Here is a 16,771-nt window from a genome sequence, read left to right on the forward strand (position 1 = left end):
ATTTCGTGCAGTTTGCAACTTCGTAACAAGTTTGAACATGAAGGCGCGCTCCCCGTCAAGAGGAATGCTGGCGTAGGTATTGCTGTAGGCCTATCGTCTATCTATCAGCGTGTTCGAAATGGGCAAGGTGAAGGAACTTAGTTCCGATCTGAAGGATGTTATTATAAATTTGTCCCTTAGAGGTTATTAGTTAAGAAAAATTGGACAACAGTCAATAAATCACACTCCACAGTTCAATACATAGTAAACAAATTTAGATAGGAAGGTTCAACACAGAATGTGCCGAGAAAACCAAAACAGAGACGGTTGAATAAACGTGATGGACGCTTTATTTTAAAAAGAGTGCGAGAAAACCCCAGACTAAGTGTTCCTCAGTTACGACCGTTGGTAGAAAATGTTGCTGGCAAGATGATGTCCGATCAAACTGTCCGACGTGCCTTGTGGAAGCATGGATATCATGGCAGAATACCACGAAAGAGGCCGTATGTAAATAAGGTGAATCGCAGGAATAAAGACCATAAATTTTGGGATAGTGTCATATGGTCAGACGAGTCCAAGATTAATATATACGGGTCAGATGGGATAAATAGGGTCTGGAAAAAATCAAATGAAGACAATGATCACATTAACACAGTTCCAACAGTTAAACACGGTGGTGGGTCATTAATGATTTGTGGCTGTATGTCGTCCAAAGGTGTTGGTACCATCCAGTTTATTGATGCTATCATGGATGCATATGTCTATTTGGACATAGTGGAGAACAATGTAAAGCAGAGTGCCCAAAAAATGGACATGCCGCCTATCTACAGATTCCAACAAGACAATGACAGTAAGCATAAAGCGCGAGTTGGCTAATATGGAATGTGCCCAAACTACTACAAACACCAGCTCAAAGTCCAGACTTAAATCCCATTGAGCACTTATGAGCAATTTTGAAGAGGCGAGTCCATAAAGTAGGCGTCAAGTCTACAAGAGTTGAAAACTGGTGTGCAAGCCGAGTGGAATAAAATAAGCTCTGAAACATGTCGGAAACTGGTTAATTCTATGAAGAACAGGTGTCAAGAAGTAATTAAAGCCAAAGGAGACGCATCAAAGTATTAGAACTGTCAGTCAATTTGCTCTGAATATACTTTTTTCTTTTATATTATTAAGTGTACGAATAGAAACGTTGTACAAAAATGGCATGTTTCTCTTTCAGTTTCATTTAATTTATTATTGTTATTGGTTATACAGAATTTGGGTAAGATTTTATGTTCCTAATGATATTAGTTATTGAATTGTAAAGAAACAATTTCAAAAGAGTGTATTTCCTTTCTGATATTAAAGCATTTTCTTTGAAAATCCGTGTGTACGAATAAGAATGTTACATACTGTATATACCCATTATTGCAGTGAAACTAGAACAGTGATAAAATGAGGTTTTTCTTTCCCGACTGAAATTTCATCATGGCCTTTGCACCCCCCCCCCCCCCCCGCCGCCTAAGAGGGTCTGCGCACGCCTATGCCTGTAATACGGCCATACGAAAGAGAAAATAACCTCCGGGACAAGGGGGAAGCTTCAATTAGAAAGGTAGCAATGTGCTCACCAACAAAAGTGTGATATTTAGCTAATTGATAACCTAGAAGTGTTGAACTGCCTTAAGGCTTCGACAGTCCAGTCGAAGTAAGTTATATCCGCTTACTGGTAATGTATTTTCACAGCGATGTCCTTATTTTTAACCATAAGATTTTATAGATAATCTGTACGCCAGAAATGTGTTTTCTTGAGAACACGACTTGGTGAGTGATGGCATCAGCAGAAGTTGCCCGGCCCAAGGGTATTTAATAGATGGAACCACGAAGCGGAGTTTGGCCATAAAAACTACAAAGCTACAACCAGCAGGAAGTGTCACAAAAGGATTTCTCCACCATCTGAAAGTAGGTAGGTAACTGTTCACTGACTGGCGTGCTATATTATTCTGGTAAATATATTTACCATTAACATTTAAGATGTTTTTAACCGACAAAAACAAATTGCTTCGTTGGGAGTTTCTAGTAATTTCTTGTTTATTCACAAACTTCTTACATTGTGAAGAACGTATGAGCCTTGTTGTGCACTAAGTAGCTAAGTTTACAAAACACATGTGAATTTTGAGTAGATTTAGGACAATACCGTGCTGAACTGACAAGATTGGATTGAGTTGCCGTTTAAAATCCACTTTATGCACAGTAAGGCTAATCGGGACTGCACCTACAGTTTAAAGTGGGATCCAAACCACTTGTGCCTTGATTAGAACTGACAAAGTAATTCTTTACAAAAATAAAAAGTAACACGGATTTCGAGAAAATATTTATAAAAACCAGTGTACCGAAATCACAGTGCATGTTCCTATTTGAAACCAAAGTGAATTATTTAAAGTGAACAAATGAACCGCTACCTAATCCAACAAATAATGACACTAAATACCAATAAAAGTTTATTGAATTATTCTGAAAACGTTTAAAAAATTTTAGGGTAACATCACTCTGAAGATTTGAAAGGGATCTCAATCACAGAAGAAGATAATTTAGCCCTCGGCAAGTCATAATCTTCTAGACATCCTAGTCAACCTAAGAAAGCTTTTCATATAAGATAGTTTATCTGCTTTAAAACTTCAGAGAATGGAAAAATCTAATTCTGCTTATGTACATATTTTCTCAGATTCCACGCTTGCCTCAATATGAAGATGTTGCTAGTTCCTCTTTCACTGATACTTTATTTGATGGTTCCTGGAGGTAAGTAATAATTTGAATAGACTTCAATCACAATTATGTAATGTTTTCACATATGCACCTATTAATTCAATCATGTACTTAAATGCTTGTACAGTCAACGGCAATATAAATAGTAGGCAAATTGTCCACCATCATTTTCATTCAGTATGTTTTCCACAATGTGATTATCATGAAGTGAAGTAAAAGCATCATAAGCAAAGATAACGTATGTTTCACATAAACAGAAATCCATTCCTTAAAACAACACAGGATGTGGAATAAAGAATAATGAAAATAGTGATAGATAATTTGCCTACTATTAACTTTGCCGTAGACGGTACAACACTTTAAAGGTACGATCTTAATATTTCATTGTTTCAAGGTTCATTAAGATTCAGAATCACTCGCTATTACAATATTATCCACGAGATACACAGAATGTTCTCACAGTTACACGTTACTGAGTCTTATTGAATTATCGTAAACAACGCTCACCATTGTACAGGGTGAGCCGAAAGTCCCATTACCCCCTATGTATTTTGCGACGAGGGAAGGTTATGGATCTGAAGTAAATAGAGTATGATAACAGACAAGACATGTTAGCTGAGGAGGTTACATACAACAATATAGTCCAGAATGTCTGTGTGGACACCATCATTTTCATAACAGAGAATTATGCGCCTCCAGGTACGGTGTGAAATTGCACGCAGCATTGAACGCGAGCCAAAAGTCCCATAACCCCCAGAAGTGCCGATCTTTCATCGTGTGATAATGCATTGTGGGGTTATATCAAACAGCAAGTTGCCGGCAGGCGTTACCACACAACTAACTAGCTGATAGAAGCCGTTCAGCATGCACTTGCCACGATCACTCGCACAATGCTGCGAAGAATTTCACACCGTACCTGGAGGCGCATAATTTTCTGTTATGAAAATGATGGTGTCCCCACAGACATTCTGGACTAAATTGTTGTCTGTAACCTCCTCAGCTAACATGTCTTGTCTCTTATCATACTCTATTTACTTCAGATCCATAACCTTCCCTCGTCGCAAAATACATAGGGGGTAAGGGGACTTTTGGCTCACCCTGTAGATACATTTATATGCAACCTACTGTTCATACATCCGTTGTATGCGTCCTTAGACTTATCTTTGGCATGCACCTCCCTCTTTAAAGACAAAGATAGCAATTTATTGTTTTGTCAGAGGTAAAAATATTAAAATTGATGAAATCGCATCTGAAGCCCATCAATGACTGAAAATTAAAAATGGCAACGGTTTTAAACCACACAAATTATAAAGAAATATACCTAGGTATGAACTTCTGACTGTTGACGTTCTTGCAAAATAAAAACTAGACTTTATACGTCTAGGTGAACATATTTCTTAAGTAACGAGGAAAATTGTATAAATTATTGTCACATTCGATGATATTTTAAATCACTGTATCACTCACGATGAGTGATCAATTCACACTAAGTTTATACGCGATAAATAGGGTTAATTAGTGAAATATATTTTGCACAGGTGTCGCCCCGAAATGTGAACCTTTCACAAGGATCAACGATGGCTGCAACAGCTGTTTCTGTGGCGTCTTTGGTGTCCCTTGGATGTGCACCTTCAAGGTCTGCAAGGTTCAGCTAGAAGACGGAAGATATGCAAGGCTATGGCCTGGTAAGTAGTCATGGGGAAGACATGGTAAACCGTAGGAAGTTACGGATAGGCGGAAGTTTCTCTCATCTCATGTAGCATTAGGGTTCAGTTACAGTGGGATACACAAGTATTACTAGGCAAATTGTCCATGACCATTTTCAATAATTTTCATCTTGATTCATTTTGAAGTATGTTGATTCAGATACTGTCTGAAGCTTGTTTAGCGTTTTGTTCCAGTTCCTTAAACTCTTATTGGGTTATACGAAGTGCATAAACGAGGTGATGGACAATCTGCTTGGCAATACTTATGCATCCCACTGTACTTGCGCAGACGCGTTGTTTCCAAACTGTACCAGAAAGCAATGTTGACAACCCAAACATAATTATCCTGCACTTGGATAATGTGATATGTTCTAATCATACTCTCGTTCCCATGTTGTACTAGAATTAGTCTCGTCTAAGTTATTCACGCGCTTGGCAAAGAAGGGGGATTTAGACCAGAAAACATGCGGCGGTAGATTGTGATCACAAGCGAGACAAGCCCTCAGATTGTACGCAAATGAATTTAATGTCATTTCATCATCCTCGAAGTTGAAAATGTTAGGGTGGGATATGTGTGAACGAGCCTTAAGGATAACTAGGCAAATTGTCGATGACAATTTTCAATAATTTTTATCTTGATTCATTTTGAAGTATGTTGATTCAGATTAGGCCCGAACCCAGGATTTTTTTGAGAGGGGGTTACACACACATGAAATGTTCATAAATGTTATATACAAATACATCAAAATACACGTCATCTATAACAAGAGACGTCTGTCAAAAGGTACAATGTTCTTAAACTCATCAATAACTTCATTTACATCAATTGACTAAGCTTTTTACTGTTCCACAAATAGCAAGAGCAGTGCTTCCAATCTATCCTGCTTCTGAGTTGCTCTTAATTTAGTTTTAACTTGGGAAAGCTTGGAGAAAGCTCTCTCTCACACGTGCAGCTTGTGACAGGTATAGAAGAATGGCGGTGCAGTACAGAGTAGAATGCAGTAAATATTTTCTTTCTCCAATGACATCAAAAAATCGAAAAACTATAGACACTCGTTTCATCAGCGATAATGCACACGTTTGTACCAAGTAATGACATTTTCAACTTCTTACAAACTTCGGCTTATTTTATCTCTTATTGAAATATCTGTCTTTAATTCTCTTTGATAAAGCAGTCTATTAGGGTGTGCCTGGGCACACCCGGCACACCCCGTAGCTACGCCTATGGAGTCAGTGCAAACCCTGTAAATAAATTATCTGAAGGGAACAGCTAAGTGACTTCACCCTGGTAGTGTGTCTGCTGGCATAATATTGTTTCTATGGTGTATTTTCGCTTTTAGAACCTTATTCGAGAGTAAAACTAAATGTCATTAGTAACCAAGAAGCTATTAAATGGGGTCGCATACATGTGGGATAGAAAATGCTATTTTCAACGGCTTGTAAGATCGAAATTTGTGGCCTTGATGGCTCTGCAGTCTGCACACCGTGACAGTTGTCTGTTGTACGGTCACACCACTGTGTATTTATGTTCAAGACAATTACAAGTAGAAATCAAGAAAAGTTGCAGTAAAACAATTCCGATTGACAGAATTTCGTAAATAATAATGTACTTAATATTTTGAGTGTCTTGGACAAATAACAATATATGTTTTAAGTACTTCAGGCAATTTTTGCCCCAAAAATCTATCAACGATTCTGCTTTGAAGTCGATTTCCCTATTTACATAATATTAGTTAACCCTAAGGCATTGAGTGGCAGAAAACAAAGGTTTTTTTTATCCTTCTCCTCGGTGGTGGCGAAAGGGGATCACAGACCTTGCGGTGCGGGTGGAGAGCTAAATGTCTCTTATATGGTTGGTTTTGTATTGCAGTCATTGAGGAACCTTTCTTCCATAACGTAAGGAGTACAGAAAATGCCCCTCTATTCTAATTATGTGAGCGTCCTCGCCTTGTAATCAAGGGGTCCTAGGTTCGATACCCGGTGGAGGCACATAGTGGTTCATATCCCACTTTAAACTGTAGGTCCAGTCCAGATTAGCCTTTCTGTGCATAAACTGGACTTAAAACAACAATTCAATCAATCTAATTATGTGAAACATTAGTGACACTGTAATAGAAGAAAAAATCAACAATCAAGGGTTTCCTATTTGTCTTGTGTCAAACAACTGTTTTTGACTAATAAAAAGTTCAGACAATTTTAATAATGTACACAGTATTCTACAGAAAGTCCTTAAAAGCCAGTACAATGTCTGCAGTGGCGCAAGAGTCTTTCTTCCCTTATAGCAAGTAGTGTCCGAGCCGAGACGAAAAATTTGATACATGGATTAAAAGGAATGGACTGTCCTGACTAAATCGGAACGTCTGATAGTCTTGCATCAATGGTTATAGTACTAAAATAGCCCAATATTCCAGACTGCAGATTTCTAGAGCCTGCTTCTGTCCAGAAACAACCTATTCATTGGCGCAAGGACAAAATCGAAATTCATACAAAATTTGAAAAACCGTCAACTTAATTTTTGTAGATTTTTATACGTTCAAATTAAATTTTTCATGGCTCGAGGGGGGGAGGTAAGCCCCCCCTTGGGTATGGGCCTGATTCAGATACTGTCAGTAGCTTGTTTAGCGTTTTGTTCCAGTTCCTTAAACTCTTATTGGGTTAAACGAAGTGCAACATGGGAACAATGGCAGAACTGGGTTATGCATTTTGTAATTCTTCCTTGTTGTGGGGATACTATCCACATCGAACAATGGCTTAGATAACAAAGTTCTAAAACTATCTAAGAATGTACACCTGATTCCATACAGTGATAAAATAAAGAAAAGTAGTATTATTATTATGCTACCCTCCATTTTGTGATTCCAAGTTGACAAGCAAATAAGCAGTAGCACAGTAGTCTGCTGGAAGTGCAGAATACTGAAAGCAATATGTTAAGGATAGACTGAAATAATGCTATTTTTGCTGTTAAGTCAGTGTTAATATTTGCCTACCACGTTACAACTGCTAAAAATATTGTAATGAGAATTAAGTTTACCTAAAAATGTTTCAATTCTAATAATATGCACAAACAGGTAATGCAACAAATGAAGTTAATGTTAATCACAAAAAAGACAGAAATTTCCATTGAGTGTACTGAAAATGGATGATAAACTAAATATTGACACTTCAACACAAAGAACAACTAGACTGCAACGTTTATTGTTTTTGAAGCTTTTATGGATAAGTAGCTGTATTAGTAGTTCATTTACTGCAATTCCAGAATCATATGGTGAAACAGGTGAGGAACTAGGTTAAGGCAAAGTGGGCAAAGTGTATCATTTGCGGTTATTTTATCCATGATCATTTCCTTCTTACAGATCACAGTCCTCTCGCACCCGCATGTTCTACAGGAGAGTACAACAAATCTTGCAACCGCTGCGTATGTTCTGAAGACGGATTCGAATCGTGTACTCGTTTGTTCTGTATAAACCGAAACCGCAAATAAATGTTAATTTGTAATAGATAATAAATAAATATATCTGTTCATTCCCGAGTTAAACTTTCCAACGTAACACATGAAGCTTTAATTCAATTTAATGGGTATATTTGTGGAATTAAAAAGTATACTTGATTGTGCATGATCTCTAATTTTTCATAACACATATGGTAATTTTAGGCATTTATGCAGAGCGATACAAAGACAAATTATGCAGTGCCCTGTTTACGATTTCATTTCTTGAAGAGCTACGTTCGTTCTGTGTCTAATTTTATTTTTAACTTATATTTAGAAGATGTGATTTAACATATTATCATGTGTGATACACCGTATTTGCAGGCGTATAAGACGCACCGGTGTATAGGACGCACCCCCTTTTTTGTACACAATTTTGGGGAAAGAGCTTTATCACTGAATTTGTAATTAATTTACAGTATTTCAAATATAAAGTAACAATGCAAGTCCACTTTTAACAAATAAATTACCTAATCTAACATTGGTTTGGTTTGAGTTGGTGTTTAAGTCCACTTTATGCACAGTAAGGCTAATCGGGACTGGACCTACAATTTAAAGTGGGATCCGAACCACTTGTGCCTCCACCGGGTATCGAACCCGGGACCCCTTGATTACAAGGCAATGACGCTAATCTAACATGGAAAGATAAATATTTTAATCTTCTTCCTCACACACCGCAAGGAAGAAATCGTCCAGACATGAAAGTAATAAAAAAATGAGTATTGGCGTATAAGACGCAACGTGTTTTTCAGACCTATTTCTAAAGGGGAAAAGTGCGTCTTATACGCCGGCAAATACGGTATATTCTTCTTGGCAGCTGATCAGTGGTGGATGGTTAATGTGGTTTGGCCTCTTAAGAACTGTACTTGGTTTCTTTACACCAACATTATGTGGTCACATGTCAAGAAAGCAAAAATATGCTACCCGTCTCTGAAACATTGATGTATACCTAACTAACTAACTAACTCTCTAGCCTTCTTAAACCCGAAAGTTCATGGCTGCAGCAACACAGACCTTCCATCTGTCCCTATCTTGAGCAAGATCTATATATTCTTTTCCATCCCTACCGATTTGCTTTAGGTCCATCTCAACGTTGTCCCTCCATCTTCGTCTTGGCCTTCCTACAGGTCTCTTACCATCTGGTTTCCCAACAAGAATCCTGTAAACTCCTCTTTCCCCTGCCATTCGTGCCACATGGCCTGCCCACCTAAGTCTTCTTGATTAAATCATTCTAATAATATCTGGACATGAATACAAATTATGTAGTTCTAAATTATGTAACCTTCTCCACTCACCTGTCTCCTCATACCTTTTAGGTCCAAATATTATCCTAAGGATCTTATTTTCAAATACTCTCAATTTATGTCCCTCTCTCAATGTAAGGGACCAAGTTTCACACCCATATAATACTACAGGCAAAATTACTGTTTTGTATATTTCAACTTTTAGTTTCTTAGATATTAAACGAGAAGACAAAAGTTTATGAAGAGAGAAGTAACATGCATTTCCTGAATTAAGCCTACTTTTTATTCCCTCTTTAATATCATTTTCATTTCTTAATATTACTCCTACGTACTTGAATTTGGAAACTGGTTCAAACTAGTTGTTATCAATAATTAGATTTTGATTATTACCTAACACTTGGTTTCGGCCTGTAAGCATATATTTAGTTTTCTCTTTGTTAACTTCCAAACCTATCTCTTTAGCTGCTTTGAAAAATATTTTAGCATTATTCTTAATTGTATTTAACATTATATCATCCCCTAATAAGTCTGCATCATCTGCATATGCTAACAACTGAGTCACACCATTTAATTTTAGTCCTTCGTTAGTTTCTTTTACCTTCCTAACAGCATATTCTATATCAAAATTAAAGAGCAATGGAGATAATGCATCTCCTTGTTTTAACCCATCATGAATTGTAAATTTTTCAGACATATTAATACCCACACGAATTTTACTTTTTTTTTCACTGGTGCATACATTTATCATATTAACAAGTTTCTTAGGTATTTCAAGCTCTACTAATATATTATATAATTTATCTCTTTTGACCGAATCATATGCTTTTTTAAAATCAATGAATAGCTGATGGACATTTTGATTATATATTTCCACTTTCTCTCAAGTGTCTGTCTGATGAGAAAAAATTTATCTACAATTGATCTGTTACGTTTAAATCCACATTGATAATCATCTATAATTTAATTAGCATATGGGGTTAGTCTTGTTAAAAGCATGTTAGATAATATTTTATATGTTGTTGAGAGTAGAGAAATTCCACGGTAATTATTGCAGTTCATTTTATCACCTTTTTTAAACACAGGAACAATTATGGATTCTTTCCACTGTTGAGGGATTTCTTCTTTATTCCATATTAAAGAAATTTATTTATGAATTTGACATATTAACGAATTCCCACCATATTTAATTAACTCATCTGGTATTAAATCAATGCCAGGTACTTTGTTATTCTTTAGCCTTTTAATAGCATCTTTAACTTCAGTCAAGTTAGGTTCTGGAACTAAAGGTTCTGCTGTGTGTACTTCATTTACTTCTGATTTATCTCCTACATGAACATTTAAAAGGTCATTAAAGTAGTTTTCCCATCTATTTATAATATCGGTGGATTGGCCAAAAAATCACCGTTTTTATCTTCTATCAAGTTTACTTTAGGTTGCCACCACTTTATAAATTCATTTACACCTTTATATAAATCTCTGATATTTTTATTTTTGATGTTTGTTTCAATTTCGTGAATTTTACTTTTCAAGTAATCTCTTTTTTTTACTTCTAAACGTGCGGTTAACTTCTCGCTTTATTGTATTATAATTGTTTAGATTTGTATCATCAGAGTTATTTAACCATTTAAGTCTAGCCTGATTTCTTATTTCCATTAGTTATCTTGCTTGTAACACACAAATGAGTGATTAGACCCATAGATTTTAGAATGGATATGTATATTGAAACAAATAGCTAACGAGCAATTGACAAGCTCTGTACCAGCATCAGAACAAATACAGTCCTTTGATTTTTTATATTTAGCCTTGCTATTATATAATTTTTGGCTAATCGCGACGAAATTACACTCCTTGAAAGCAACGTAGGGTGTTGGAGAAAAAGGAACGAAGATAATTTTGAAAACTGTCTGGTAACATCATGCCTAGGTATTCGAGTTGCTTCAGAATCGTTAAACGTTCTCGAGAAAGGTTCAGCATCGAGGTACGTCGAATTAAAGACATGATAAACTCCAGGCATTAAAACATGTTGACATCGCATTGTCTCAACTGTTTAAAAAAAGAGACGTCATGGAAGCTGCAACATGTCATGTCACTTTTCACGGTGTGCATTTGACAGGCAGTGTTGGCATCTATGAGAGAAATGTACTAGTTCGTCCAGCTGAGAACGGTAGGTATACAGAAAGTTCTTAAAGCTGAGAAAAATGCTGGCCGTTTAAATAAATAACACAAATATTAATGAAATAATCACAAATAAATTTCCATTATACTCTTAGCAATTGTAGTATAAATGTCGGCTTTCTTCTCAATGCACTTGGTATGTATTCACTATATTGCCTCTTGCATTTGCTGATAAACATATGTTGTAAGTTACAAAGGTAAACGTTTACTCGGTTTTACTTATGGTTAGAGTTTTTCAAACACATATGCTCTGTATGAAATGAGACGAGCAGATTGACACATTGGTGCGTGTATCAAAGTATTAAACTGTATTTGCCATGGTTGTCAATGAGCAACAACGATGTGTAAACACAATTCGTCACCGGATACATCACATTATGTATCGTGATAAGAAGTACATGAAAGATGACATGTCGTTGCAAATCATTCAAGTTCTATTATCCTCGGTACCAGCTGTCTTGAAGGGCTCGATATTCTGCACGCAGGTAAGCATAGTTATTGAGAATTAAATGAGCGCAATGCTAATTCGACATGCACATGATATGAGGTGTAACAATTTCTCGCTATTATTGTTGTAACGTGCGATGAATTCTTCAACGAAAAAAAAAATCTGTAATTATTCTTCTGTTTGACTTTGATCACACTGATGTTTCTAAACTGATTTTCAACTAGGAAAACAGAATAATTTATACTTATTATGTATTTATATTTATTTCATTAATTATACACTTGTAATTACGTGACTGTGTAAAAACATGTATAAGCTATGAAATAATTAAAGTAGAAATGAAAAATATTTTAACAATTTCGTCGTACATGTTATATTTTTAAAGTTTATTTTATTTTTTCAGTATCCACGAATAAAGAAGAACAATGTTTTTTGCAATTACTTGCACTATCCTCCTAATTTCACTTAACTTCATCATAGCTGAAGATGGTAAGTCTCTTATAGTAACAAAGTCAGAGTTTTACCAAACCTTTATATCTTGCTTTATATGGTTTAAAAGTTTCCAAAATATTTTTGTTTTCATAGGTTTTATATTATAGATAGTTTGAAATTATTTACATTGTTTTGACAGTGCCAAATTATGAATGTGTTATGTATACAATGTGAGGACATGTGGGTAAAATTTTTGTATTTAATATGCGCCAGTAGAGGAAGTTGATTGATTGATTTAGTTTATTCTACTTCGCGTTTTGTGCCTCTTGGCTAATTTGCGAAGATGAGTGATGAAATGATGAAATTGATGAATGGACATTCACAAACAACCAAGACCGAGCAGGATTCGAACCCGGGACCCTTGGCGTCGCAGCGCGATGTGCTAACCACTCGGCTACAGGGTCCGGCGAGTAGAGGAAGTGTACCACATGTGGGCCCCCATTTTGTTTTGTCGCATATCAAGGAAACCATCAAGCCAAAATAAATGGAACTTAAGCCTGAAAGAGTTCGTTATGTACTTATTTTGTATGCCTCCTCCCATAGCGAGAAAAAAGTGGCTTCATTGTAAAAATCCTATTTTTTCGAAGAGATGCAATATTGAACATTGGGGGGAAAAAACTTTCCTAAAGTGGGTTCCCTTAAATTTAGTAGGCCTACAATTAAAAACAGCAACAGCATAAATTATAATGATATAAGCTGAAATACAATATATGGAAGGCTGTGGAATAAAGTAAAACGTTTTCTAAATGTTAAGCACACTGTATCACAAGAAACTTAAAAAAAAACTGAAAGAAAGAGAAGAATGGAATCTTCAAAGAAAACTCTCAAAGAATCAAGGACATGTTTCACACAGACTTTCCACTTGGCCAAAATCACTCACGAGCTGATTGGAGAACAAAAGATGCAGTAATCAACATGGGCGTAAGCACTGTATGCGACAATAACGTAAACTATCAGCTCCATGCATTTCCCCCAGCCTACAGCATCATCAAGAGCAAAAATGCAGGGAGCCCGCTTTAAGGACGGGGCCCGCATTTGGTACACTTCCTCTATATTATTCTCGTATTTCTTTCCGTATGTCAACCTTTCTTAACAACCATTAACATAAAATTGCATATTTATTCGACTTACAGATTTGCATTTGGTTATTAATGTCCAACATACACACATTTGGACTTTTTAACAACTCTTTACACAAATATAGGTCTATGAACTTGTCGAGTTAGAAGTGTCACCATTTGAGGACGAGGGAAAGCACTAACTAATCAAATAATCTCAGTGCCTTTTTCCTTTCATGCAAATAATGATGATGATAAGTATTTGCTGATAAGTCGAGCAATTCTTTTTAAATTTTGGTTAAAGGTTTGTTGCTATAATTACAACAAATTAACAGTTATAACCAGTGGCGGCGATTGGGTTCCAAAACCGGGGGGCAAGGTGCCAAAACTGGGAGGCAAAAACAGTATATTTCCCTTTGCATATATGATTTAGAATGGGGGGGCAAAAGTGGCGAAAAGTGGTGGGCAACTGCCCCCTCGCCCCCCCCCCCCTAATCGCTGTCACTGGTTATAACGTAGGAGGCAGAATCCACTTGATAAGGTAAGGGAGAGTTCCCAGTGCATATTGCACCTTGCTATAGGGGGATGTGGAAGTAGGGGCCCGACACTTGCTTGATCTCGGTCACTTTTTGGAGGTGATGTGACTGATCAGCACAACGCTCAAGTTCGTCCCAGGTATCCATTGTTTGAGGCTGGGTGAACCCGGGAGCCGTTTTATGCAGGGGCAAGGCTGAAAATATTCCGACTTTAATCATCCAGATCGGGACATTAGACCAGGTCTCCCGCGTGGCAGCAGTCAGGCGCATACCGACTAGGCCAGTGGTTCTCAAACCCCCAGGGGTACATCAGCTACTTGAAGGGGGTACGCGATCAGCTCGAAAGACAAATGTCGATAATATCCACACGACAACATTTTTGCTGCAGGTGTGTAGAGCAGACTTCATTGTTTCAGAATCCATACCTTTAAACTCAACAGGAAAATACGGCTGATTTTATTACTGACATTCTTATCTTTGTTTCATATGTTTTGAAATCAAATACTCGTTCGAAATCTATAATAGACTAAATTATTTTCGCCGAATCCCCGCTTGAAAGTTTCAAGTGCACAACCAGACATGAAGAAACTGTGTAAGGCTTTGCAGGCACATCCTTATCACTAGAAACTGAGGATTTACAACAAAAACTCCAAAACTGTGCTTGACACTTTGTTTACGAACTTATTTTTGTTCTTTACTTTTTTCAATAACTCTGGAAAATACGAGTAATATATGAAAATTAAAGTTATTTATATACTTCTCAGCATACATGTGTTTCACATTTTTATTTTTGTACCTAATCATAAAGGCTGGAACACCAAATAAAATAATAAACGTGGGATTCTAATGTTTATTTGTTTACCATCATTCCACAAACAGGCCTCCAACAAATCAAAAACACCCACCCATCAGGCAGTCAAAACAATTACTCAAAACCACCCTTCGGAGAAAACCTATGGTTGGGGTAAATATGACGTTTAGTAATCAACCCACATGTCTCATTTATAACTTACATAGTGACACAGTGTACTGAGACTTGCTCATAGATCAAGGCTTCTTTTCATCGAACTAGATCAACGTTTTGATTTCATTTGATCCGTTGCCTTTCTGCCACTTTTGGCTAATCGCAACTATGACTATGAGTGACGAACGATGAGATTGATGAAGGGACACCCACAAAGAGCATCCATGCCCATTCCGGGATTCGAACCTGGGACCCCTCGCGTTGTTGCGCCTAGATCAACTTGTCAGCAATACTGTTGGTAGCTCTCTGAAGCTATTTTAGCCCTGTGTGCATTATGTCAATAGTTCAAACCTCATAATATGGTAATTTAGGAACGTTTTCCGTGTTTGAATAACATAACGTGATTTTTGCCACGGAAAGTAACCAAAACACTCAATATTTTTAGAAGTTCTTATTTGATCGGGCTTGCACTAACGGCTACTTTAATTCGTTAACGTTTCGTTTCATTTCAGCCGATCCTTGTCCAATGAAACAGATCGCCTGTGCCAGAACTAGAACGTGCACCAACGAGTGTGGCAAATCGTGTTCCTGCTTCGGGTCAGAGGATGATGTTATGCTCTGCACCAGGAGAGGTTGTGTTAAGAAGGACAAAAAGAAAGAAAAACACAATTAATTACGAAGGTTGAAGAAACTGACAGATGAATAAGACGGGCTACTATTTCTATATAAAGTATTTCATTGTTCACTCAATCCATTATTGAAATCATGTAACCACTTGTACTCTAGTAGTGGATATTTGTGGATGTTAACAAGATAATTAATTATAAAACTATACAAATGAAACTCTTATAGAACTATTTTATTTCATAGAAATTGTGTAATGAAATATTTGTTAATGAGAATATATCAGAATTTTAACTTTCAACCCTAAATATTACTCCGTTATAGTATTAAGTGAGATTCAAAGTTTAAAAGTTAAGCCGCACTCGATTCTGATTATATCTATGGCAGTGATGTTTAGTAATGCTAAATACTATGCGATCAAGTATCAAGGGCTTGCAACGAATAATCATTAGAGAAATTATTCTAGCAAAAGATGAGCTTTAAACACTGCAATTTGACCGCAAATTACTTCTAGGTCAGTCAATAAGGGGGTCCAATAAGGAAAAAAAATCAGGAAAAGCTGGAAGAAATTTTATTTTTGTTCTAAAAGGGTTCTTAACAACATATTAATTTTGCACCCCTGTACCACTCCGGATTTGGCCGCCATCTTTGAAAAATGGCGCCCAAAATATGTTTTTTGCAAATATATAGCTTGGAAAGCACTTTACAGCAAAAAAGGTTATGATGCAAAATAATCTACATAAAATTCTCTACAAAAAATGTTCTGTGCATTTTTCCTCTAGGATGCTCCGTTTGGGTGCTAGATGAGCGAGAAAGTTTAGGTTATTTTCCCGCCCCGTTTTGCAAGCGCGGAACTCAAGGATGCACCTGTTACATGATGTTTTGCAGTATGTCTCTTCTATAAAAGTGGACTTATTACATTTGTTCTTTCTTCAAGAATGTCATTTATGGTTCAATTGCTTTTATCATTGCGTGCAGTACTTTATAGGAAAAAGGTAAAAAAAAAAGGTAAAGTGCTCCCCTGTGCTTTCCACCATGCCAGTTTAGTTCGTGCGGGAGATAATATGTTTGGTTGGAAAGTCAAGGTATCACCAAAGGAACATGTTGACTTCGTCCAAAAAGGACTATTTAACAATAAAACGCCAATCTAATGGAGGAGTCCCAGGTTCAATACCTGGTGGAGGCACATTTGGTAGTTTGGAGTCCATTTTGACCTGTGGGTCCAGTCTCGATTAGCCTATTCGTGCATAAAGTAGGCTTAAAACAATAATTCAAACCACAATGACACGATCACAAAAGTTTTGGTCTCTGATCTG

At 36.7% G+C, this 16,771-nt stretch overlaps 1 protein-coding gene and 2 long non-coding RNA genes across 3 annotated transcripts in view; 2 read left to right on the forward strand and 1 right to left on the reverse strand.

Moving 5' to 3' along the window:
* The window catches only part of LOC145986814 (uncharacterized), a 268,487-nt gene that overhangs the window by 235,542 nt on the left and 16,174 nt on the right, over positions 1-16,771 (reverse strand). The window lies entirely within an intron of this gene.
* On the forward strand, positions 1,658-7,908 carry LOC145986534 (uncharacterized). The gene is made up of 4 exons (XM_083120654.1): positions 1,658-1,921; positions 2,681-2,754; positions 4,260-4,406; positions 7,781-7,908. The coding sequence occupies exons 2-4, from the start codon at positions 2,700-2,702 to the stop codon at positions 7,906-7,908; spliced, it is 330 nt and encodes a 109-aa protein (XP_082976780.1). The 5' UTR covers positions 1,658-1,921; positions 2,681-2,699.
* LOC145987358 (uncharacterized) lies at positions 11,743-15,685 on the forward strand. The gene is made up of 3 exons (XR_014441660.1): positions 11,743-11,818; positions 12,185-12,270; positions 15,344-15,685. It is a non-coding gene; the product is annotated as an uncharacterized LOC145987358 (long non-coding RNA).

This window comes from Lepisma saccharinum, chromosome 4, assembly GCF_977018435.1.
Source record: "Lepisma saccharinum chromosome 4, izLepSacc3.1, whole genome shotgun sequence".
In the NCBI taxonomy this organism is placed as follows: domain Eukaryota; kingdom Metazoa; phylum Arthropoda; class Insecta; order Zygentoma; family Lepismatidae; genus Lepisma; species Lepisma saccharinum.